This window comes from Nansenia antarctica (assembly GCF_963989245.1).
Source record: "Nansenia antarctica genome assembly, chromosome: 6".
Taxonomy (NCBI): domain Eukaryota; kingdom Metazoa; phylum Chordata; class Actinopteri; order Argentiniformes; family Microstomatidae; genus Nansenia; species Nansenia antarctica.
In genome coordinates, this window is record NC_137676.1 from 35,068,106 (window position 1) to 35,093,003 (window position 24,898).

The window sequence follows — 24,898 nt, forward strand, 5'->3', positions numbered from 1 at the left end:
TAACAATTAAAGTGTTCCACACAAAAGAAAGTTGACTTTAAAAGTTGCCAGAGCTTTTCTACGAGCATGTTTCTCCAAAAACATGTCACGGATTCTGCTCATCATAACACCCGGGTAATCAACAACATATGAAATGACAGCAATAAAGGCAGTGTCTCGTTTTGTTTTTGCTTACGTTTTGCTTTGTTTATGAACTCTTATTAAAAACAGAATTTCCCAGAGAAGACAGAACACCCCAGGAGGCCAGAGTTCCAGAAGGCAACGGGAATATATCTATTTTTGACTGGTTCGCTAATTGAATAATGAAGGCAATAAAATAGTCTGGAATGGCTACTAGTACACACACGCTCTTCTCAGCACTGACCTGGGGCGCACTTTGTCATTGTGACTCAGTCATTATGCCATCAGTGGTGACAGCTATCTGTTCCATCAACTGATTTATGGTAATAAGTGAAACGACACAACCATTGACTGTGTAATGGTAAGATAGCTCCACATTTCGGTTATTCACGGTTGATTAGCTGCAGAAGAACACGGCATAACGATAAGAATACTTTATTTGGTCGACAATGCAATTGAATCCAGTTTCATTTCATCATCTTGAAAATAAAGAGTTATGCAAAAGTGTGATGCAGGTAAAAGGTATTGCAAAAGATTGACATGACTTATACGTTATATATAGTGACAGCCAATGCAATCAATAGTGTTACAAACACTTGTCGAAAGACGTTTGTGGCAATGACAAGAAACAGAAGTAAACTAATCTCAAAAGAAGAGGAAATGTGCAAATTACAGTTAACCCTATGTGACTGTTACAGCAGGATTAACCCCATGTGACTGTTACAGCAGGATTAACCCCATGTGACCAATCTTGCAATCTGGGGATGGTGATTCAGGAAGGATCTCAGGTTTTGTTCCAAGGTTCTGGATGTCCTAGAAAGATCTGTCACAGTGTCTCTGCTGTTGGCAGCTCTGTGTCTGTGTGTGTGTGTGTGTGTGTGTGTGTGAGTCTCTTCCTCCCTCCTGCTGACTCTCCAGGCCACTAAAATACAGACACCCTTCCAGCAGACGCTCAGCTGAAACAGTCCATAGTAGCTTTGGCCCGCTCCATCTCATGGAGGAAGTTATAAAACTGGGGGAGCGTCAACTCTGAAGGAAGACAGGAGAGAAAAGATGAGGAAGAGGAAAAGAGGAAGAATCAGACGCAGATAGCAATATCGCCAGGAACATAATCGGTGGTTTAAATCACACCCTCATTTTGATCGAGGTCGGTGCATATCGTTGTACATTTATAGCGAGCAATGTCATTATAAACTCACCCATGTAGACATTCTCTGTGGAGTTCCCCTTTCTGATGACCAACTTCAGCTAAAACAATAATAAAGATAATAATAGTAATAAATAACTACATTTAAAAAAACTCCCCCCCCAAATACATGGAGCATAGCCATAACTCAAACGGCTGAAGCCACTCTACAGTATGCCTGTTTGAAATCCAGGGTTCCCACTCCTTCTGAAACATCAAATTCAAGCACTTTTCAAGGACTTTTAAGACTCAATTCCCTCAAATTCAAGGACCCAACACGGCATAGTTTGAGACAGATCTAGATGAGAATTTATATAATAGGAACTATCCGCTCACAGACAACAATTAAAGAGAGGCTTTTGAATGTAGAGGCTTGAACACTAGATGGTCTCTTGCCTTTTCTACCACAGCACAGCAAAACAATATATTGTGAAATATGTGTAAAGTTACTGTGTTAAGTTAAGCAATGTGACTTATCTACTATAATTACGTAAACATTTTTTAAAATATATATATATTGTTGGGTTGTTGAGAGAGAGAGAGAGAGAGAGAGAGAGAGAGAGAGAGAGAGAGAGAGGGTAATTCAAGCACTTTCAATGACCCATCTCTATTTTCAAAAACCTTTAAGGCCTTGATTTTTACAAATCTAATTCACAAACTTTCAAGGATTGCAAGGACCCGTGGGAACCCTGGAAATCTGTCAAATGAAGTCATTTATTAACTCGTTGTACTTATTCATTATTAATATTGCCACTTATTAATTTGCCATTGTCATGGAGTCAGCTATTCTGAACAGAGAGGACAGAGGCGGTGTGTTGTGTTAATGATAGATGTTGCCTCATAATATGGCTCGTAATATAACAATATAATACACAAACAACAATCAACTGCATGAGGGCACATAACCACGACTACATAAAACATACCTGTAGAAAGATGTTTCCCACCTTCTGAAGTTCACTCGTTCCAACCGTCACTGTCGAGAAAAAAGAAAGAAAAAAAGAAAAAAAGAAAAGAAAAAATGTATCAAACAATGTGTCACTAAACCATGAAGTGGTTACCTCTCCACCACGACAACACTTTAAACTCTTGGACACACAATTATGGAATCGGAAATATGTATGGTATTGAACTCAAATGCATTCTACCTATTTACAATGACACTGAAAGGAGAGCAGCCTAGAGAACGATCTACCAACTCAAGCCTCGACGACCCGCCATTCTACGCATTCTTCAACCTCAACGGCTGACTATCAGCCTGGGAGTTTAACTGAAAGAGAGGCATTTGAATTTGAATCCTAATGCAGGTACACATCATTAGGGGGTCTTAAACTAAGCCTAGTGTCCCCAGACACTTAGACCACAATCCACCATGCCTGAACATGACTCAGCATATCAAGTATGCTACTTAGCATATCCGTTAGTTAGCATGTACATGGGTTAACATTAGCATTGCTCCTCTCCTCATTCTCCCTACCTTTCCACAACAACATGAGAACAATGATGGAGTGATCACGGAAGGGTGTGTCTCCATCCATCACAGATGGTGTGTGGCGACACATACAGTACAGCATACAAGCATGCAGCGAAGACAAGTTCATACAAATACAAAACAATCAAACAGTGAATACATCCTAAACCCTAACCCTTTAAAAACGACTTTATGGCTGAATCACAACATAGAAAGGAGACCCAATTTTGGGGTATGAGATATGTGTGTGGATTATTGGAGTATACAAAGTCTTACCACCAAACTTCCACTCCATGTCGACCAGCTGGTTGACCATCAGTGTCTGCCCTACGGCCAGTCTGGACAACACGGGGTAATGCACGCTCCACTGGAAACAATAACAGTCCATCAACCAACAAACAATGAGGCTTTTACTGGAGCATTTTCATTTCGATAAGGCCACCCACATCCCTGATGGCAGGAAAACATTGATTGCACTTCTCATTTTAACGGTTGTTGACTACTTTAATCCAGCGTATTTACAGCAGGGAGAAGGAGGGGGAGGGAGGTCACCATAGGCATACCTGCTGTGAAAAATGAGCTGCCTTGTCTTCATTTAGGCCTGAAAGAGAAAACAATGAAAATGAACAGCTCTCTACTAACCACAAATTGTGGGGGGTTCATAACTATTTCCAGCACTGACATGATTTGGGACACTTGTAAGGGCACTCACACTGCAATTTCTTAGTCTAGGATATCCTTAGCCCAGGGGCAAGACTGACACAGGGCTAGCTTACCATCGATTCACACGCACACACATTGATTAACCCTGGGTTAAGAATTAACCCTAGGCTAATGATTCACACTTGTGCACCGACGCCCTGGGTTAACTGAAATAACAGTGTGAAATGGCCTTACGTCCCTACATACCTAAAGTGAGAAGATCTTCTTTGACCTGGTCCGTGGTCAGATTTTTCTTCAGGGCACCTGTTGACATTTTTTTTATTAACATGAGCTTGTTTATTATCGTAGGGATGCCCACATATTATATATATATAGATATAGATATAGATATAGATATTTAGGAGTGTATGTGTGTGTGTGCGCGTGTGTGTGTGGGGGCTCACCTTGCGGCACCAGGAGGACACTCTTCATCAGGCTCCTCAGAGGGCCTGCACTCATCCCATTCTCCCCTGCAAACTCACTGAGCTGCTCTAGGAACCTGTGTGTCTGTGTACGTACACACACACACACACACACACACACACACACACACACACACACACACACACACAACGAATGAATGAAACAAGTCTCCACGAATACACACTTAAATCCCGCTTTAGATGTCAACTGAACATTCACATCCCCTAGTTAGGCGTTCACTTACATCTTTAGGCTCCAACAGGAACTGGAAAAGAACTTCTGTCAGACTTGTGAATTGCTGCAAAGTAACAGAGACATCAAATCACATTCACCATCCCCCTCCATGTTGGAAGGTAGGACATGGCAAGATAGTGGATAAAAGATTAAAGGCCGTTATTTGGTCTTCATAATTATTTATCTGAATAGTCAAACACACATTCCAGATATGAATTGCTTATCTAATAGCTGGCAACAACAGCTTCATGTCAGATTAATTCCTAATCAGATGGACTATGGAGACAGGCAGCTCTGCTGAGGCTGCGTTCGTAAATTCGCTCTGGAAATCAGATCGGCACTCATGGAATGGCTCTTGTCCAATCAAATTTACTTGATCCCTTTATGGCGTTGAACCCAGTGTGTGCTCCGGCACTCTCAGAGCGAATTTACGAACGCAGCCTGAAAGTCACACTGTAGTCATGGGACTTGGCTGGTGACTATTCTGAGCGCAGTATTTTACATTTGTCTAGATACTTATTATCCAATAGCGTAATAATAATAATAATAATAATAATAATAAAATAAATCGTTCATAGAACGTGTCCAAGCAGCTACAGTGACAGCTAGCTTGCACGCTCAGAAAGAAAGCTCGTTTTGCGTCGTCGAATGCTGCTTACCTGCTCGTTGAATTTGTTGAGGTTCTGAAAGTCATTGCTTACAGAATCTGGTAATGCATCTTTAGTAAATTGCAGTTGCAACATTGTTGTCTGTCTGTCTGTCTGTCTGTCTGTCTGGAACTTGTTACTCTGGTGCCAGCTTCCGTGGTTGCGACCAGCGCTATAGAAGCTATCTTGCTATTCAACTCAGCACATTCACTCACAGTGGCCCCACAGGCAGGAGGCAGACAATTCATACAAGTCACGAGAAAATATACACTTTCTAAAATCGATATCTTATTTATTTTCTTATTGTTATCTTATTTCAATATATATATATATATATATATATATATATATATAATAATTACTGAATAATTTACAAAATAATGTAGAGTCTAATGTAGTTTCTTATGTTTAATCTGGCACAGAAATCATAAGACAAAATTCACTACTTCGAGGACCTCTGAAAAGACCACTTGTTTACTAGACAGTAAGTTGTATTATTATGATTATTATGATTATTATTATTATGATTATTCAATTGTTGACTATGAGGTGGTGTTATAAAAGCTTTGTTCTGTATTCCAGAAATGTTTAGGTATTCTTGCGAGTAGGCCAGTAGAGGCCTGAGGCTCTGGAACATGCATTCAATGCTGATAAGATAATAATTACACAGTCTGCTCAGACCAACCTATCCATCATTACTTCATGTTCATCGAGCGAGACTTTGCTGTCTCTTAAAAGTGATGGATAACCTTCACTGCTACTAGTCACCCGAATTTATCAGCAGCCATAATCTTTTGAAATCTGAAATTGTTTAATGTCAGTACTGCAGATGTACACCTCCCACCTGGATGATGTTGTCTTAGTACTTGTACTCTGTCAATGACAGTAAAGTTTAATCTAATCTAATCTAATGTTAAAAATATAGATAATCTAAATAATATAAGTGTACCTTATAAATCATTTATGGTAGATATAAATGTACATCCCTGACAGCAAAGGAAAATGTGTAATTTTGATATTATATAATCTGATGCAGCACAATACAATATATAACACAATACCATACAATATATAACACAATACCATACACTATATAACACAATACCATACAATATAATTCACTACAAAACAAAAACCCTCTCTATATGTTGCACGCCATGGCTTTTCAGTGGGCTGTGGGCTTTGTTTGTCTACCTTTGTTTGAGTGTCAAGCCTAAAACACAACAAAATACACAAGACAACACAACACACCACACCACACAAACACACCACACCACAAGACAACACAACACAACACAACTCAACACAACACACCACACAAACACACCACACCACACCACACCACAAGACAACACAACACAACACACCACACTACACCACAACACAATATGACACGTTTATAATATAACGTGTCGTATTGAGTGTCAAGCCTGTGTTGTATTGTGGTGTGGTGTGGTGTGGTGTGGTGTGTTGTGTTGTCTTGTGGTGTGGTGTGTTGTCTTGTGGTGTGGTGTGTTTGTGTGGTGTGGTGTGTTGTGTTGTCTTGTGTATTTTGTTGTGTTTTAGGCTTGACACTCAAACAAAGGTAGACAAACAAAGCCCACAGCCCACTGAAAAGCCATGGCGTGCAACATATAGAGAGGGTTTTTGTTTTGTAGTGAATTATATTGTATGGTATTGTGTTATATATTGTATGGCATTGTATTGTGCTGCATCAGATTATATAATATCAAAATTACACATTTTCCTTTGCTGTCAGGGATGTACATTTATATCTACCATATAAATGATTTATAAGGTACACTTACGACACATAAACGTAAAGTGTAAGATTAGTTTATGTAGTAAGGGTTAAACTAGAAAAGGTAAATGTAGTCTTGATTCAGCTACAACGCGATTCGAGACCCGGGAAAAAGTCACGCCTGCGATACTGTGTAAAAAAAAAAAAGAAGAAAAAAGAAAAAGAAAAGAAGCGAAGAAGGCTCGAAGAATTCCTCTTAGATATATTTCCCCCCCGGGGTATGTAGTAGTGGTATTTGTGACATTTCGTGGCACCTTGGCAACCAGTGAGCTCAGAGGCAACCAATCAATCGCAACTCTTCCCTCTCTCTCTCTCTTCCCAGACGGCAACTGCGGTCAACAGGTAAAACCCTCGGTGCAGCTAGTTCCCCATTCTCCTGATCAGTGCGCGAGTGAGAACAGTGCAGAACAGGACAGATCACTTTACAGGAGCATGCTGCTTGAGACTGGAGGAATTCCTGCATGAGGTTTGATACATTCTTTCTTTTAACTTGTTTTACGACAGATAACCATTTTATATTCATCGTGTTTGTGAGAACTTGTGTGGACAGATATATATATATATATACATTTTTTTTTTATTGGAATGTTTCTGCATGAATGAAGAAGCGTGCATGGTTATGTAAGAAAGCGACGAGGAAGGAGCGAGGGATAGTGCATTATTATTCGACAGACTTCGACATAACTACAGAAATGGTATGCACTTTTAGGCTGCACATGTCTAAAATGGCTCAACAGAAGTTGTTTTTTTCCATGTGCCTACAGTTCACGGAGTTTGTCGCCGTCGTCTGCACTCTATGGGATATGAGGTTTACAGATGTTGACATGAACTGTTTATGACTGTAAATCACCCGTTTGTGGTTTTTAACTGGTATCCTTGTAATCAGTTGTATTTTTTAACGTATTTTTGTCGTTAGAAAGTGGCTGTTTGAATTTGAATTTGAACGTGAACATGAACCAAGTATGCCTTTTCGTAGTACACACTGGCATTAGTCGCACTTCACTTTGCCAAAAGTCATTTCAAGTTCGAGTCCGTCGTTTCTGATACAAGCTCGCGCATGTTCCTGGTCTACTCGAGCGCTGCTGCGAGACAGAGAAGTACAGGAGGTTTGTATACGGACGAACAGTCCTGACTGCTTAGTAAGCATGCCCTGCAGTAAGCACGTTTGTAATCTTACTACCGTACTAATCTCGCCCATGCATGGACTGTAGTGAATGTACCTATTACTATACAGTCTCAGTGGGGCTATATGACAAAACAGGCCATTCATATCATGTTGAAGCCGAACAAATTGTCTTATTGTGTTGGATGTTACAGTAGTCTTCTGAAGTCGAACTGTCCTGCACTAACGCTGTTTATCTGTCCAATAACCCGCTGGACAGATTTACCAATGAATCGTTGGTCTTGATTTGTCGTTGGCGGTGTGTTTGATGTTTGCGGGACATAAAATGACAGAAGATAAATTACGTGTTCGATCGTGCGTGTTGCTCGCGCTGCTCGCGCACAGAGGTGGCTGGCGTTCTAAAGAGTCGTCTCAACAACCCGCCGCACGTGGACACTCTCTTTTTTTTCCTCTTTTTTTTGTGTGTGCAAAAAGTCTCCGTATTCACTTTGTTCCGCACGGAAAGAACGTGACTTATTGCCTGCGGTGGACGAGGCGCCACGTTGGTTAAATACATAATTAGTATCGGAGCAAGACTGTGCTGCACTCTTTCTCTTTCTCTCCAAACTACGGTGTGCGTTTTCTTGCCCCCTCCGCCTTTCTCTTTCTCTCTCTTTCTTCTCTCTCTCTCTCTCTCTCTCTCTCTCTCTCTCTCTCTCTCTCTCTCTCTCTCTCTCTCTCTCTCTCTCTCTCTCTCTCTCTCTCTCTCTCTCTCTCTCTCTCTCTCTCTCTCTCTCTCTCTCTCTCTCTCTCTCTCTCTCTCTCTCTCTCACACACACGCAAGCCACGTGCTCACTTTCAGCACTCTCATAAACGTGCCCACCTCTTATTGTCTTAAATGTTCTGATGTCACATATTTGCCATAATACATATTTACATGATGCTCACCGTGCACCAAATCCACAGACTCGTCTCTCTTTTATTTGCTGTAGAAACACTGTAAAAGCGCACGTGTATGGACTGGTCATCGTTCTCTTTGGGAGTTGTTACCTAGTGTGCTCTGTGTGGCTGTTGTGAATTACAGTGTTTTGTTTGTTGCAGAGAGGCCTTCTACCGTTAGTGGAAAGTGGGGGGGGATGAAATGACAGATGACGACTTGGGAAATGCAGTGCCTAATCGCTAAATTCATGCTACTACCGACACAACTTTGTTTGGCCCCTTTTTGTGCACTCACCCCCTCCTTTCTCAGATGGTCCCTTCATCTTTGACCCTGTGTTTGCTTTAGAGATATTTGGGGGGGGGGGGGCATTTTCTTCCATTCAGATTGGGAGTTTTCCCCTGCAGGGGAAAGGTGTGCACGTGTGAGAGAAAGAGAGAGAGAGAGAGAGAGAGAGTGTGTGTGTGTGTGTGTGTGTGTGTGTGTGTGTGTCCCATTGTTTGCAGGATGCACCTGGTGGTCCTTTCTGTCTGTGGTCTGTGTGTGTGTGGGTTGTACTCATAGGCCTTGCCCCTTGCCCCATAAAAGGCTAACTCAAGGGACTTTCAAGTCTCACACTACTAATTTCTTACAATTGTTAACCGTTTTTCTTTTACAGAAAACCCTAAACCATTCAAATTCATGTTGTAACTGTAACTACTCTATAAGGTGGTTTCTCTGGACACAGATTAAGACAAACCCAGGACTAAATTACACATTCAACAGAGAATTTTCCTATGAAGACGCATTTAGGTGTAGGAGGAGTAGGTTTACAGTCAAGTACTAAGTACAGTATAACACACTGTTGTGTGCTGCAATGGGGTGCTGCTGTGTAGCGCTCCCTCTCATTGGTTATGCAAGCTGCCGTATAATAATGATAATAATAATAATAACTTTTTATTTGTATAGCGCTTTTCCTGCAAACGTTGCAGCTCAAAGTGCTCCAATCATTATATAATCATAATTTTATTATTTTTTAATTTAAAGGCAATATTAAAAAGATGGGCTTTTAGTCTTGACTTGAACATATTTGCTGAGGTTGCATCCCTAATGTAAACTGGCAGTGCATTCCACAATTTGGGTGCATAAAATGAGAATGCAGCCTCACCAAATCTCTTCATGTGGTACACAGAGAAAACCAGCGTCAGAAGACCTGAGAGCTTTATTGGGCTGATATGCTAGCAAAAGGTCTTTCAGATAGTCTGGTGCTGTGCCAGTGAGAGCTTTATAAACAAGCAGAAGGATCTTGAAATCTGGTTTCTGAAGGACGCTATCGCTACAGGAGTATAGACAAACAGCTGTGAACTCATAACCTTCTGGTCACTAGTAACTCTAAACTTCATTTCACTTTAAGTGTGTGTGTGGGGGGGTTCTCAAATGGTTCTCCTGTGATAGAGAGGAATTCCTCTCTGTAGAGGCTTGTTTCCCAATGCCATTGACCTGTGTGTGTGTGTGTGTGTTTATCTTGGGGTAGTACGGACATGTCTGCTCTGCTCCCATGTCCGCCCTGTGTGTGTTAACAGTCCATTGTCCTGGGTGGGTCCCATGTGCCACTGTAGGCCTTGAACTTCAGGTACAGTAGGTTGTTTCAATAGCGAGTGCTGTTTTGTTGTTGTTGTTGTTGTTGTTGTTTGAGCTGTTGTTATAACAACGTTGTTATCAAATGATTTCTGAGTCATAAGTAAAATATGTTACGGTCTCCTCCCTCCACTGCTGTCTTGTTCTGATTGTGTTGCAGGATGGCAGTGGGGAGAGGAGGCCTGATTGGCTGATGTAGCACACCTGTGCCTATTTAGGTTGTGCGTTGGGGATCAGTCTCTGGCCCTGTCCACACCAATACGTTTTTTTGATAAACGTTTTTTGTATATAAAAATATTACCGTCCACACCAGCATGTTTATAAACAATGTCTGTGTCCACATGCATACGCATGAACGCAATATAAACGCTGTCATTGAGCATTCCACACCAGTAGTCGGCGATATAATATTATCCCCATAGCCCCGCTGGCCAATCAGACGGCTCTGTCTCTCAATGTTCTCGATCATTAACTGTGCATTTATCTGTGAACAGGTTAAAAGTCCAGTTAACAGTGAAAGAACTAGAAGCACTTTGTTCACATCCATTTTCCTCGCTTGTGTAGCCTCGAACACCGTTGCCTGTTGTAAACATAGTAGTTACTGATGCCAGGATATGACGTTGGAGGGAACAGCAAACAGCTGCAGTGCGCATGATCATAGAAATCTACGCGCATGATGACGTGCCGAATACAAAAAGCTCAGTCTATCTCGTCCACACGTCAAAAGAATATACAGCGTTTTTAAACATCTTCACTCTGGCAGGCGTTTTTAAACATCTTCGTTTTCAGAGGGCAAAAACTCGTTTGCGTCTGGACGAACCCCCCAAAACGAATATAAAAATCCACGTTTATCAAAAAAACGTATAGGTGTGGACAGGGCCTCAGACTCACTTCAATCTCCCGGGTCAGGGAGAACTTTGATTTGTCCAGCTGCTCTCCATGGTGACAAGACAAGACAATTACCTAAAGGCAACATAGTGGGAGCCATCTTCTTTCGGAAGACGAGAGCTGTCTTTTGTGTTGAGGGTGTTGGCAGCCGTACATGTTAGAAATGTAGCACGACTGGATGATAGGATTCTCTGTAATTACAATTACAATTAGTCTGGAGGTGAAGCATGTTTAAGCATCACTTTTTGTCCTTTTTAAACGTTTGTGAAAAGCATCCAGTGGATAACAATAGGCTGTCCTGATTCCAGACTTCCCCCGAATGAGTCCGCTTCGAGTCAGGAAGAATGAGAAAGGGAGATGTGTGTGTGTCTATCATCGTTGAGGGTATTTTTTGGGACTGTTCTATTCTCCTCACCACATAAATACCTTCTCTTCACCACCTCGTCTCCTCTGCTTGACTTCCAGGTTTGAGACGGAAACAGGACGAATCATCTGAGAAGTGACGTGTGACCAGTGATGCCAGACAACAAGTATTCTTCAGCCATCATGGTGGAGAGTGACAAGATGGCCGCCACAGTAAGTCCACGTCTCCAGACTTTTTAGCATGTTGAACCGCGGGTCGTGATCTCTGGATCATCATGTTTTGGGAGGTCTGTTTCTCAGGGCTACCGTTCCCCATTGTCTCACTTCTGTCTAACTCAGCTCCAACACACACACACACACACACACACTCACACACACACACATCCCTCCCTTTCCCCAACATTGGCTTGCGTCTGCTCTTTCAAGGCCAACGGGCATAATAATCAATTGGCTTCAGATAACTGAACTGGCACCTACGAGTGTACATCTGGCCTCGACGTGGCTTCACACCACCCCCCACCAGCTGCATCTCCACACAGGGAGGGGGGGGGGGGGAGCCACTCATCACAGAGACCTCTTTATATTCCAACACACTCTTTACTGGTGTCTTTCGGTTTTCATTTTAGCGTCCATGTCAAAGAGAGGCACCGGCCTCTTTCCGGGCAGGAGGGTGCAGACCCAACAACTAACAACTAAACAAAAAGGTTGTAACTGCTCATAGCCGGCGGCTCTTGTCTCTTCTCTCCCCATATATACAGTGGTGAGGTCGCTGTTCAAAGTGTGTGTGTGTGTGTGTGTGTGTGTGTGTGTGTGTGTGTGTGCGGTGTCCTGTAGGTTATGGTGTAACCCGCGCTGTGTGAGCCGCTGTTTTTTCTGAGATGTGCGTTGCGATAATCGCAGTAATACAATCGTATGTGTTTTTCCCGCCCGAACGCTTCTCTTCGAAAGGTGACGCCACACATTCCCATCTGCAGACGTATGTTTACGCACACACACGCACACACACCACACACACACACACACACACACACACCACACACACACACACACACACACCACACACAGTATATCAGATAAGACCAGCGCGATCCTTATCGTTCGCACTTCCCAGAGCGGAGGTGTACGCCGTCTCGCTCCGCCGTCGTGGTGGTTTTTGGGTGCTGGTAGTATTTCCAGTTTCAGGTTGAATATCGGCGCTCTGGGGACTTCCTCTCCCCATCCCCTGTGTTACCGGTATGATCTCTCCATTTGTCTTTTTTTACCGGTTATCATAGAAAACAAGAAATAACGTTTCTTCTCATGAAGGTGTTTTGGATTCGATTCAAATCCTGACAAGTAGGAGTGTTTGATTGTGTGCCTACATGTGTGCGCGTGTGGTTTGAACGGTATGTGGTGGCGGGTGTATGTTTGTGTGTGTGTGTTTGTGTGTGTGTGTCTGTGTCTACCGTCTGACTGACGGTGAACAGTGGTCATGGCACTGAGCCAACAGTCTCCAGGGCTTCAGAGAACACAGAGAGAGAGAGGGAGAGAGTGAGAGAGAGACCTCCCAACTTCATACTGTAATTACTCAATATCTCTCCCTATTTCTTTCTCTGTCTGTCTCTCTCTCTCTCTCTCCTCTCTCTCTTTAATTCTCCCTCTCTTAGATCTCCACACCCACACCCACATAATTATCCATACACACACACGCATACACACACACACACACACACACACACACAGAAGGCCGTTTCCACCTCCTCATTACGGCCCTCTCCGCCTCCCTCCCTTGCTCCCTCCCTTCACCTCCTCCTAACATGATGATGTAAACCCGTTCACCCCTCCGCCCGTAGCCTGCAGCCTGGGGACTCAGACATGTGCCTCCCTGATGTCTTTATCGATGCTGAACGCTGTTGAGAGAGCTCATTCTTTCTCTCTCAGTCTCTCAGTCTCTCTCTCTCTCTCTCTCTCTCTCTCTCTCTCTCTCTCTCTCTCTCTCTCTCTGTCTCTCATTTCTGGCACATTTCCCTGTTTCTGCTCTTCCACCTTCTGTCGATTCAGGACTTGCTCTGTGAGCACACTGGGCCACACGCAGAGCAGGCATTTGAAGTGGTGGGAGAGATGGAGAGAGAAAGACAACGGAGAGAGAGAAAGAGAAAGAGAGAGAGAGAGAGAGATTTCCTATACTTGCCATCCCTGAAACAAGCAACGACAAAGCAGTCGAAATTCCACACGTCACGCATTCAAAGGCAGCCAGCATGTCGTATCGCTGATTGCCTCAAAAAACGGATCCAGTTTGAACATCTGTTTTAGCATCTGCTGCGCAACAGCCCGGCCTGTTCCAGTTCAGATCAATTCAGGGATCTTTACTGACAGAGCAAGACTTCCAAATGGAAAAGTATGGACAGTGTTTTAGTCACACGTAATGACGGACATTTAGCTTCTTCATGTTGGCGGGATCCTGTAGTTAGGCTTTGGAATGGCCCCTTAGTGTGCCTGCCTGAAAGCAAAAGAAATGTAAAAAAATATCAACATCAAGCCAGCATACATCAGGTTACAGATGTCTGGGGAGATGGTCGGAGTCTTGCGTCAGAATTTGCCAACTGCCTAAATCTTAATCATATCTTTAATATGTGGTTGAATGGATTTCACATTGTGACATTCCCACGCCATTCCTCCTCTTTGTTGACACACCTGGGAGAGAGAGATACTCAGATACCGGAGATGACTAAAGTCTTTATACCTCGTAATGGGCACGCACACGTACACATGCACGCGCACACACGTATGATAGACTCATCACCAGATTGATGTACTGCTGTACGGCTGTGACGGTCTTGGTGTTTTGGGTTGTGATCAATGATGCGAATAGTGAACCGTCAAAACCATGGTAACCACTCAGTTCCAACTGTGTATGATTTCAGTAGGCTAGAGGATAATCTCAATGGTGTGATAGTCATTTCACCAGAGTACACACTGATATCGAGAGAAAAAAAACGTGTTTTTGAAGGCACGCATGACATGTGAATCGTGTTTCAACAGTTTTGTCTGGCAAATGTCCAGTACCTTGTTTGAATGCCTGTTTGTTTGTGAAATCTATGAAAACGTAGATTTCTGTGTTTTGTTTACAGATGTTTACAGTAACATAGATATGTTTACAGTAACATAGATATGTTTACAGTGATATAGATATGTTTATAGTAACATATATATATTTACAGTAACATAGATATGTTTACAGTGAGTTGATAGTGAAAGTGAAAGTGGGCTCCTGATTGGTTAAGGTAGCAAAACAATTCTTAATCATCAGAGTCATTCACACCCTAGTAGGTTACGTACTGTACATACACACACACACACACACACACACACACACACACACACACACACACACACACACATTCAATGACACAGACAAACATATTTACTGACACACACACACACACACACACACACACACACACACACACACACATGTTTCATCTCTGTCTGTGTGTGTGTGTGTGTGTGTGTATGTGTGTGTTTTTGTGGTGTGTGTGTGTGTGTGTGTTTTTGTGGTGTGTGTGGGTGTGTGTGTGTGTGTTTTTGGGTGTGTTTTTGTGGTGTGTGTGTGTGTGCGTGCGTGTGTGTGTGTGTGTGTGTGTGTGAGAGAGGTGTGATCCCTGTCCTTGTTTCCACCCAGGGTGTAGCACGCTGGTGCTGGGTGCTTCCTGCCCTCCTGTTGGTTCTTGTACAGTAGCAGGTCTTGTTGTTCCCAGATCAGATGGTGGATAACACAGATGTGTTCCCCCTGGCTGGACCATGTACCCCCCCCCCTGCTGTCTCCAGATCAGGTTACTCAGGGACAGGATAGTGGTTGAACTGGATACTGGAGGGAAAGTATCTCCAGGCCATGGAATAACAACCACTCTAACCTGGCCGTAGGAGGGAATATACTGAATCGGTGTTATTCAATTTCAGTGAATCAAGGAAGCACACTGACTGTCTTTCTGGTGTGGTTTGAGGTGTCGGGCCACCAGACCTTCACCAGCATAGTGAAGAGGCGTGTGGTGTGACTGGGTCCATCTCCACCACCGCCTTCCTCTTAGTCTGTTTGTCTGTCTATCTCTGTCTGCCTGTCTGTCTGTCTTTCTGTCTGTCTGTCTGTCTGTCCTGTCTCTGTCTCTGTCTTTCTGTCTGTCTGTCTGTCTGTCTGTCTGTCTGTCTGTCTGTCTGTCCTGTCTCTGTCTGTCTGTTTGTCTGTCTGCCTTCCTCTGTCTGTCTGTCTGTCTGTTTGTCTGCCTTCCTCTGTCTGTCAGTCTGTCTGTCTGTCCTGTATCTCTCTGTCTGTCTGTCTGTTTGTCTGCCTTCCTCTGCTTGTCTGTCTGTCCTGTCTGTCCTGTCTGTCTGTCTGACTGTCTGTCTGTCCTGTCTCTGTCTGTCTGTCTCTCTGTCTGTCTGTCTGTCTCTCTGTCTCTCTGTCTGTCTGACTGTCTGTCTGTCTGTCCTGTCTCTGTATGTATGTCTGTCTGTCTGCCTGTCTGCCTGTCTGTCTGTCTGTCTGCCTGCCTGCCTGCCTGTCTGCCTGCCTGCCTCTCTCTCTGTCTGTTTGCAGTCCCACACTGAGAGGCTTTAGAACATGGGGCTGAGCCTGAGAGTGTGTGTGTGTGTGTGTGTGAGGTACAGAGATGCTGAAAGGGGCTTTAGCCATCTGAGCTTCAGAGGCCTCAGTCTTTCCACTTTTTTCCCTCCTTTTTTTTTTTTTTTACCAAAGCATAAACTGTGCTGCCGTACTGGACCCCGATGTGGGCCCCTTTATCTTGGAGCTTTGGGGTGGGGGGGTTGGGGGGGGGGGGAGAGGGGTTCAAAGGGAAAGTCAGAGAACGACCCTCACAATGCTGCCCCTCCCTCGCCTCTGCCTAGAAGCAGACCCTGCTGACCCCCAGATCCCCTTAGCGGGCCTCCCGGCCCCCCGAACCCAGAAGAGGAGGAGGAGGAGGAGGAGGAGTGGAGAGGAGAGGAGAGGAGAGGAGAGGAGGAGGAGGTGGTGGAAGAGGAGAGGGACAAGCTTAGGGACGCCATGCTTCCTACCCAACTCTACCCTACTGTCCTGACCCGCCCCACCCCCTAGCGAAATGACTGTCAGGGAAGAAGAAGATATTGTGTCTTAACATTACTTTTTGGCGACCCCCCGATTGTCAACACGGTTCCTTCAGGTTTCACCAAGTCGTCATCCCCACACACCACACACCACACACACACACTTGGCTCCAGTGTTTTCAACACCCGCATGCTACACTTGTACCCTACTGTAGCTGTTTCCTCAGCTCCTGTTGACAGGTGTGTGTCTGTGTGTCTGTGTCTGTCTGTGTGTGTCTGTGTCTGTCTGTCTGTGTGTCTGTCTGTTAGGGCTGCACGATTAATCGATTTTAAATCGAAATCGCGATTTGAGATGATGCGATTAGCAAATCGCAAAGCCTGCGATTTGGGATACGTTATACAGCGCGTCGGATTCAACGTCAATGAACGCACACGCCCAACAACAACAACAACAACACTGCACGTGAAACGCCCACGTGTGAATCTGTGAAGACATTTCAGTAGCTAGCAACATTAATGGTGTGGATAAATCGCTTCAAAAACAACATCTCTGTTGTAGGGAATTATTTCGGGTTTAGGACGACAGATGTGCAACAACAGCAGGTGTTGCCCACAACCTGTCGTGGAACAGTCGCTACATCCAGAGGCAAGGAGAGTTAAGTGAAAGTCCCGTAGCCCAGTCTAACGTTAAGCAAACTAGTGTTTTAGAGTCGTTTGCGGCTGTTACGCCGTATAAAAAGGGCACACGAAGGCACCGTGAAATAACCAATTCCATCACGCACTACCTCGCTAAAGACATGGTGTCTATTAACACTGAGCAACGAACTTTTTAAAAAACTCATCCAAACGCTGGATAAAAGATATGCGGTTCCCTCCCCCACGTACTTTAGTCATGTGGCCATCCCAGAAACGTATGCGGAATGTAGGAAGATACTTGAGATGGAGCTGAAAAATGTCGAGTACTATGCAACAACAACAACCGATCTGTCGGGCAGGACGACCGAGCCGTATCTCAGTCTCACCGTGCACTTCATACATTACGACTTTGAGTTGAAGAGTTGCCTGCAAACGGTATACTGTCCTGCTTTATCTATTTCAATGTTTACAGAAAGGACCTATTATTCTTTACTGGACATTTTTATTATCACTTTATTTAACTTGATTGCAGTATGTGCAATATTTAGATGCTGCTCCTGAGCCATAATTGAGTAACCTTGTTTGTAGAAAGGTCCTATTTTATTTTCATATTGGAATTGTTAAAACATTTGGACACTTGTTGAGAGAAACAAAATCACAGCTGTTTAAAAAACCCATAAAATAAATATGTTGTTCCAATTCATATCTTTTAAGTTCTCATCCTTGCATTAGAATTAGAGCAGTTAACAGTTTGATGGTATCATGTGGTAATGCTCTCTGAAATTAGTCCATGATAGAAGGTGATAGACAGATTCACCCAATGCAAAGTATTTTTGAAAGTGCCCGCCCTTTTCCAAACAGCTTCCAATGAAGCTTTCCTAGATGGTTGTGTGAAACAAACCATCTGAGTCAGGTTAGTAATGCTCCATCACATCTATTACACAGTGAATCTTAAACTGAAGCTTGACTTTAAAGCAACCCAACGTAAGTTTCATGTAAGTTTAGTTCTTTCACTCGTAACTCGGGCTGTGGGGCTGCTAGAGACGGGAGCCAATTTGTGCTCCTAAGTCCCCTGAAGACGTACAAACAAACTGCACGTTGATACGACCTTCCTAGCCGGAGATATGGCCGCACTTTACAAAAACCTCTTTAAAAAAATAATAATCGCAAATTAAATCGCAATCGCAGTATCTGTCAGAATAATCGCAATTAGATTTTTTGCCCAAATCGTGCAGCCCTAGTGTCTGTGTGTCTGTCTGTGTGTGTCTGTGTCTGTGTCTGTGTGTCTGTCTGTGTGTGTGTCTGTGTCTGTGTTTGTGTGTGTGGGCCGTAAGGGCTTAGGGCAGAGACAGACCCTCCTGTCTGTCAGCACCCCCTCACCCTCCTCCTGTCTCAGCCCTAAGCCTTACGGCTCATACACACACACACACACACACACACACACAGCCCCCTCCCTCCACCCTCCTGTCTGAGTGTGTGTGTGTGTGTGTGTGTGTGTGTGGAGGTACAGTAGGAGGCAGACAGCGGTGGGGGTCCTGGTGTGGGGGCCACAGACCCTGTCCTGTCGCTCTAATCTCTCTAATGACCAGGCCTCCGCTCACTGTGTCACACACACTCTCCTACTCACTCACTCACCTACTCACTCACACACTCTGTGCTGGGTGTGTGTGTGTGTGTGTGTGTGTGTGTGTGTGTGTGTAGTGTACATGTGTGTGTGTGTGTGTGTGTATGTGTCTGTGTGTGTACATGTGTGTGTATGTACAAGTGTGCGTGCGTGTGTGTGTGTGTGTGTGTGTGTATGTACATGTGTGTGTGTGTGTGTGTGTGTGTATGTACGTGTGTGTGTGTGTGTGTGTGTATGTGCGTGTGTGTGTGTGTGAGTCTGTTGGAAGAGCTCTTCGGTAGAATCTCACATTGGCTTCACAGAGAGAGAGTTTTGCGTGAGTGTGCGTGTGTGTGCATGTGTGTGAGAGAGAGTGAAGCTTTCAAGGTGGATCACATTGACTAGTGTGATGATTTACTACAGTATCTGTGACTTGGTGTAGAAAGACATCTTCCCATCAGAGCAGATGTGGAAGGCGGAGCGCCTCCTTAACTTTGTGTGTGTGTGTGGAGGGGGGGTGTGTGTGAAGCCTAGGTTGGCTCAGGTGATTTGTGGTCTGACTGGTTTGAAATGTGACAGAATCTCACTGCCTCAGGGCTTACATTTGTCCGAAATGTGTTTACACAGGATCAGATCAGAAGTGAGGGAGGAGAGAGAGAGGGAGAGGGAGAGGGAGAGGGAGAGGGAGAGAGAGAGAGGGAGAGAGAGGGAGAGAGAGAGAGAGAGAGAGAGAGAGAGAGAGAGAGAGGCCTAAAACACTTTATTCAAAAAGGCCTTTGACTGTTGAACCTGTGTTCATTCTTGTGATTTATTTTGTGTTTTTATGTTTTTAGGCTGTTTTTTTGTTTGTTTTGTTTTACAAATAAAATGCATTATTATTAGTATTAGTATTAGTATTATTAGAGAGAGAGAGAGAGAGAGAGAGAGAGAGAGAGAGACACACACAGAACAAATCTAAATGAGTGGACTGGTCGAAGGTGTACTTGCATCAATCCAGTGCTTTAGAATGTACGCGTGGCGAGGGAATTGGAACTAACCCTAACACTACTACCATGCCCTTTAAACTAGTGTGTGTGTGTGCGTGTGTGTGCTCCGTGCTGGCTGGGTGGTGGCAGCGTTAGCTTTGGCAGATGACTGTCTGCTGCTGGAGGAGCGGCTGTGGTGGGAACTGGAAACCCTGTCTCCAGGCATTCCAGCGGAAGATTCCAGAACTCTGACAGCAGATGCTATTGTACCCCAGGCCAAGGGCTTTAGCTTCCCGAGGAGGAGGAGGAGGAGGAGGAGGAGGAATCCCCATATCTCCCTCCACACCTCTCTTGATCTTGATATCCGTTTTTTTTTTTTTTTTTTTTTTTGAAGATAGAATTTGGATTACAGCCATTCTCCCCTCCAGCCATTCCCTATCCTCCCTGTCCCCCCCAGACATCCTCTATCCTCCCTATGTCCCCCTCCAGACATCCTCTTCCCCCCCCCCTCCAGCCATTCCCTATCCTCCCCCCTGTCCAATCCTGTCCTCCCCCCAGCCATTCTTTGTCACCCCCTGTTATTACTGTACAGCAGAGGTGTGACTAATTAGATTACCTACCTTTCACTCTCATTGGCCTGTCCTTTAATCTCTCTCTCTGTCTCTCTGTATCTCTCTATCTCTCTCTCTCTGTCTCTCTCTGTCTCTCTCTCTCTGTCTCTCTCTCTCTCTATCTCTCTCTATCTCTCTCTCTCTCTCTCTCTCTCTGTCTCTCTCTCTGTCTCTCTCTCTCTCTGTCTCTCTCTCTCTGTCTCTCTCTCTCTCTCTCTGTCTCTCTCTCTCTCTCTCTCTCTCTCTCTCTCTCTCTCTCAGTGTTTGAGTTCTTGAGCTTCTGTAACATATTCACAGCCGTAACTTTCCTCTTTCAAGTCAAGTCAGCAGTTCTCAACACTCCCTTTAAACCATCCTGAACGCACATGTAGAGTCTCCCTCTCTCTCTCTCTCTCTCTCTCTCTCTCTCTCTCTCTCTCTCTCTCTCTCTCTCTCTCTCTCTCTCTCTCTCTCTCTCTCTCTCTCTCTTCCTCTCCCTCAACATACATACACACCTACATACTTACCTGCCCCCCCCCCCTAAAAAATTCACATTGGCCTACCGACTCAAACTGCTAACTCTGTCAACATCTCATTCGTAGCCAACACACACTCATTCCAGACAAATGCAAGTTTGGTTTTACAATGTTGGTAAATGACAGGAGAGGCTTGTTTTTAGTGTCCACCGGGACACTAATCCTGGGATTCTGTTGGCTTTCCTGAATCTACGTACATGACATCTTCTCAGGTAACAGGTAACTGTTCCTCTAATGTAGAGCCAAGAGAAGCAGCCAGGCCTGATAGGTGAATACTACAGGAGTTAGATGGTTTTAACAGCCAGACCTGAGAGGTGAATACTCCAGGAGTTCGATGGTTTGTATCCGCACTTCAAGTCACAACAGAGCTGATATTGGGATCAGCTGATGCCTGCACTTGCCTGCGCTTCTGATGAACTGAGTGAGGAAGAGAATGTAAGCCAAAAAATACACAAGGAGAAGAAACAATAATAAACATTTCTCCATCCCCCCCGCCTCCCTCCCTCCCTCCCTCATGAACTCCCTCTGGCATATAGAAAGACAGTCTCTGCTCTGAGTAGGGCACGGTATGTTTGTCTGAAGCTTATGCCTGTAGGCTTTAGCTCAGCTAGCTAACACAGTCGTGTGGCATGCCGACCAGGCCTGATGCCAGAACCAAGCACCTTGGATGGGCAAGGATAGCAAGGACAGTGACACCAATCCCAAAGATTGCGGTGCTCTTTCCCCCCAGCGCCGGTCTTGATGCAAACGAATCAGGTTTGAACCCACTGCTGTTCCCAGAATGCTCTGAGGGCTCCAGACCCATAAAGGTGATGTCACTAAAGGCTGCAGCGTTCTGTGAGTTACCAGAGCCAGAATCACCCCGAGGAGGCTGGGTAATATGATGTGATTTATGGGTCGACCTGAGTGACTCTCCCATTGAACCGGAACGGAAGCTGGAAGTTAGTAGTGTGGGGGAGGGGGGGGGGGGGGGTGCTATTGCAACTATCCTCCTGTGTGTGTGTGTGTGTGTGTGTGTGTGTGTGTGTGTGTGTGTGTGTGTGTGTGTGTGTGCACCGGCCGGTGTGTGTTTGTCAGTGTGTGTGTGTGTGTGAGAGGTGTGTGAGAAGGTAGACAGCCCGTGATTTATGACCCCTTCACAGGCTCTGATTAAATGTCCTGGATAGATAATGGGGGACATTTAGATCAGACATTGGTATGAACTCAATAAAACTAAACATCTAAAGAAATTGTTACACATTAACTGACATTTATTGAATACTGGGTGGTGGAGTCTTTGTTTCCTATGTCAGCTTCAAGATGCATCCTGTACCAAAACACATCTCTCACAGTGATCAGGTGAGATTTTGGCCCATCCTTCAACAGACAGTCTTTAAATCTTGATCTTAATCTAGATAACCGGCAGGCGCACTGGTGAATCTTGATCTTCAGTTCCTTCCACAAATGTTCCATTGGATCTGGTGGTTGACTACACCAGTCCAACACCTTTATGTTCTTCCTCTTGAACCAATTGAGAGTCTTTGCAGTATGTTTTGGATCATTGTCCTGTTGGAAGATCTACCCACGTGTCATCCTCATCATCCTGGTGGATGGCAACAGATTCTTGTCAAGAATTTCCCGGTACATGGCTCGGCTCTTCCCTTCCATAACTGGGATTCTACTACTACCATGTGAAGAGAAACAGCCCCATACCATGATGCTTACACCTCCGAACTGCACTGTAGGTATTTTTAGGATTACGAGCCATTTCTCCTTTAAACGGGGCACGTCGGTTGTTGCCGAAAAGTTACATTTTTGTCTCGTCTGACCAGACTACGTTCTCCCAGTAATCTATAGGCTTCAAATGTTTTGTAGAAAACTTCAAACAAGCTTCAACATGCCTTTTCTTCAGTAATGGAGTCTTCTGGTCGCAAATAGAGATTGTGGCGGTGGAGTTCATTGCCTATTGTGTTCTTTGTGACAGCTGTACCTAGGGAGGCCAACTGTCCCATATTAGCCGGGAAGTCCGGTATGTTTGGCTGGATGAATATACAGGACCTCCGTATTCATTTCTGTAAATCCCCCACCCCGTGCAGTGGCATGCCATCTTTTGTCCCGTATTTGGTAGTGCGAAAACCCAAACTGTACCCACTGCTTCCAGATCTTTCTGGAGCTCGAGTGGTCCTTAGCTCTTGGGCTACTCTTCTGACTAACTTTCTGACTGCCCGGTCAGATCAGAAATCTTGCGAGGAGCTCCTGTGCGTGGCCAGTTGATGGGCGAGTGATGTTCCTTCCACTTGCAGATATTAGCCCCAATGGTGCTTATAGGAAGATTTAGGAGTTGAGGAATCCGTTGGTAACCAGTGCCATTACTATGCTTCTCAACAATCTTGTTGTGAAGGTCTTGGGAGAGCTCTTTGCTTCTACCCATCATGAGATGTTTCTTGCTTGAAAGCTTGGTCTCAAATTATTTGTTTATTTGCATTCAGAGGTGAAAAACCCTTTTTCAAAGAGTGGAAGTACTTACCCATCAACATGCACTAACTCAACTGATTCTAATTAGCACAGGTAGTAGAACTCATTAGTGGCAAACTAGTAAACATTTGTGCTTTTTCTTAAATACTCTCAATACTTTCCCATTCCACTTTATTGCACATAGCTTTTTTATGGATTGGAATGTTACAAACATTTTTAGCTGTGTAGTTTTATTGCGTTAACACCAATGGCTGGTCTAAATTCCATATGAATAGCTGCAATGAAATGTTTTTTAATTATGTTGAATTAAAAAAGGATTGATGTGTTGAATATTTATTTCTCCCGCTGTGGCTACTTTCTTGATCCTCAAGGGGAAACTAAGGTGTTACAGCAGCACTCATCACAAACAACAACTAAGTGAAGGTTGAGTCATTCACACCTTAATGAAGGTTGAGTCATTCATGCCTCCAGACTTGTTCCTACATTGGATTCTGTTTTGGGAGACTGACACAATTTTTTTCACTTGTCGAATGAAAGAAACAAAATGATGATTTAAAGGTAGACTCTGGGATATCCCGTCACACCCATGGAAACCATTTAGCCACCAAGACACTGGTGTTAGACACGCCTACTCTACCCTCGGTTTTAAGATCTCTTCGGAAGGACGATGTAGGTACAGGATTTTCCTACCCTGGAGGTTTTTCCTACCCTACCAGATCCGGTCATAGGTTCTGCCCTTTCTGGCCATAGGTAGCGCTATGATTCGCTGACGACGATGACTTACGATCACATGATGACCGCCATTTTTACCCATCAGTAATTTTGGCTGTTTATAGATCTAATCTCTGTAGCTACCTTAAGATACATGGATGTTGCGTTTTTGTTTGTGTATGGTCAATCCATTTTTATGTAAATATGGTTTCATGCTGTATTGATTTACAATAAATTCATTGCATTTCATTAAATCGTGTTGCTTTACTACAAAAAACACATCTGATTGAGGAAGACTACAAAACATTGAGAAAGGATTTGGTAAACCAAGTATTTCATGCGTCATATGGTAAGAAGAGGGGTGTGGCCATAGTAATTAATACATCTCTACCATTCTCTGAAGAGAAAGTGATCAAAGATAATAGGAGAAGATATGTAATGGTTGACCCTATTACATTAACCATAGCTAAAGGTAATGAATCTTTTTTTCATTTCATACCTATTAGTTTACTCTAACGAATTAAAATGATTAACAAGCATAATGGCACAGAGAATGCAGAGATGTGTATGTATACAAAGGGTTGAAATATATGTTATTATTATTATTACTTTATTATCACATAACAGCTATTTGAAGCAAACTATGGAAAATGTATAACTGAGTAGTGAAATACTCAGAAATAGTGAAATACATTCTTAGAAATGTCTACCGTGTCATGATTACAAAAGATACCACTTGAACACACACACTGTGACACATTGGTCATGCGCGCGAAACACACACACACACAACACACAGTTTCAGATCTACTAAAGGGTCTTCGTTGTCATCGTTGGCATCGCATCATAGCGAA

The 24,898-nt window shown here is 44.0% G+C and overlaps 2 protein-coding genes across 2 annotated transcripts in view; one reads left to right on the plus strand and one right to left on the minus strand.

Annotated features, from left to right (window-relative positions):
* Positions 1 to 585: 585 nt before the first annotated feature.
* commd7 (COMM domain containing 7) lies at positions 586 to 4,934 on the minus strand. The gene is made up of 9 exons (XM_080533380.1): positions 4,796 to 4,934; positions 4,147 to 4,200; positions 3,884 to 3,986; positions 3,687 to 3,743; positions 3,341 to 3,378; positions 3,054 to 3,144; positions 2,233 to 2,282; positions 1,320 to 1,368; positions 586 to 1,149 (listed from the first exon to the last, which is right to left on the minus strand). Exons 1-9 carry the CDS (start codon positions 4,877 to 4,879, stop codon positions 1,073 to 1,075), a joined length of 603 nt encoding a protein of 200 aa, XP_080389506.1. The 5' UTR covers positions 4,880 to 4,934; the 3' UTR covers positions 586 to 1,072.
* A 6,710-nt stretch (positions 4,935 to 11,644) lies between these two features.
* The window catches only part of dnmt3bb.1 (DNA (cytosine-5-)-methyltransferase 3 beta, duplicate b.1), a gene marked incomplete at both ends in the record, with an annotated part of 41,482 nt that continues 28,228 nt past the window's right edge, over positions 11,645 to 24,898 (plus strand). The window contains 1 exon segment of the mRNA XM_080535032.1: positions 11,645 to 11,704. Coding sequence (XP_080391158.1) covers positions 11,645 to 11,704 — 60 coding nt within the window.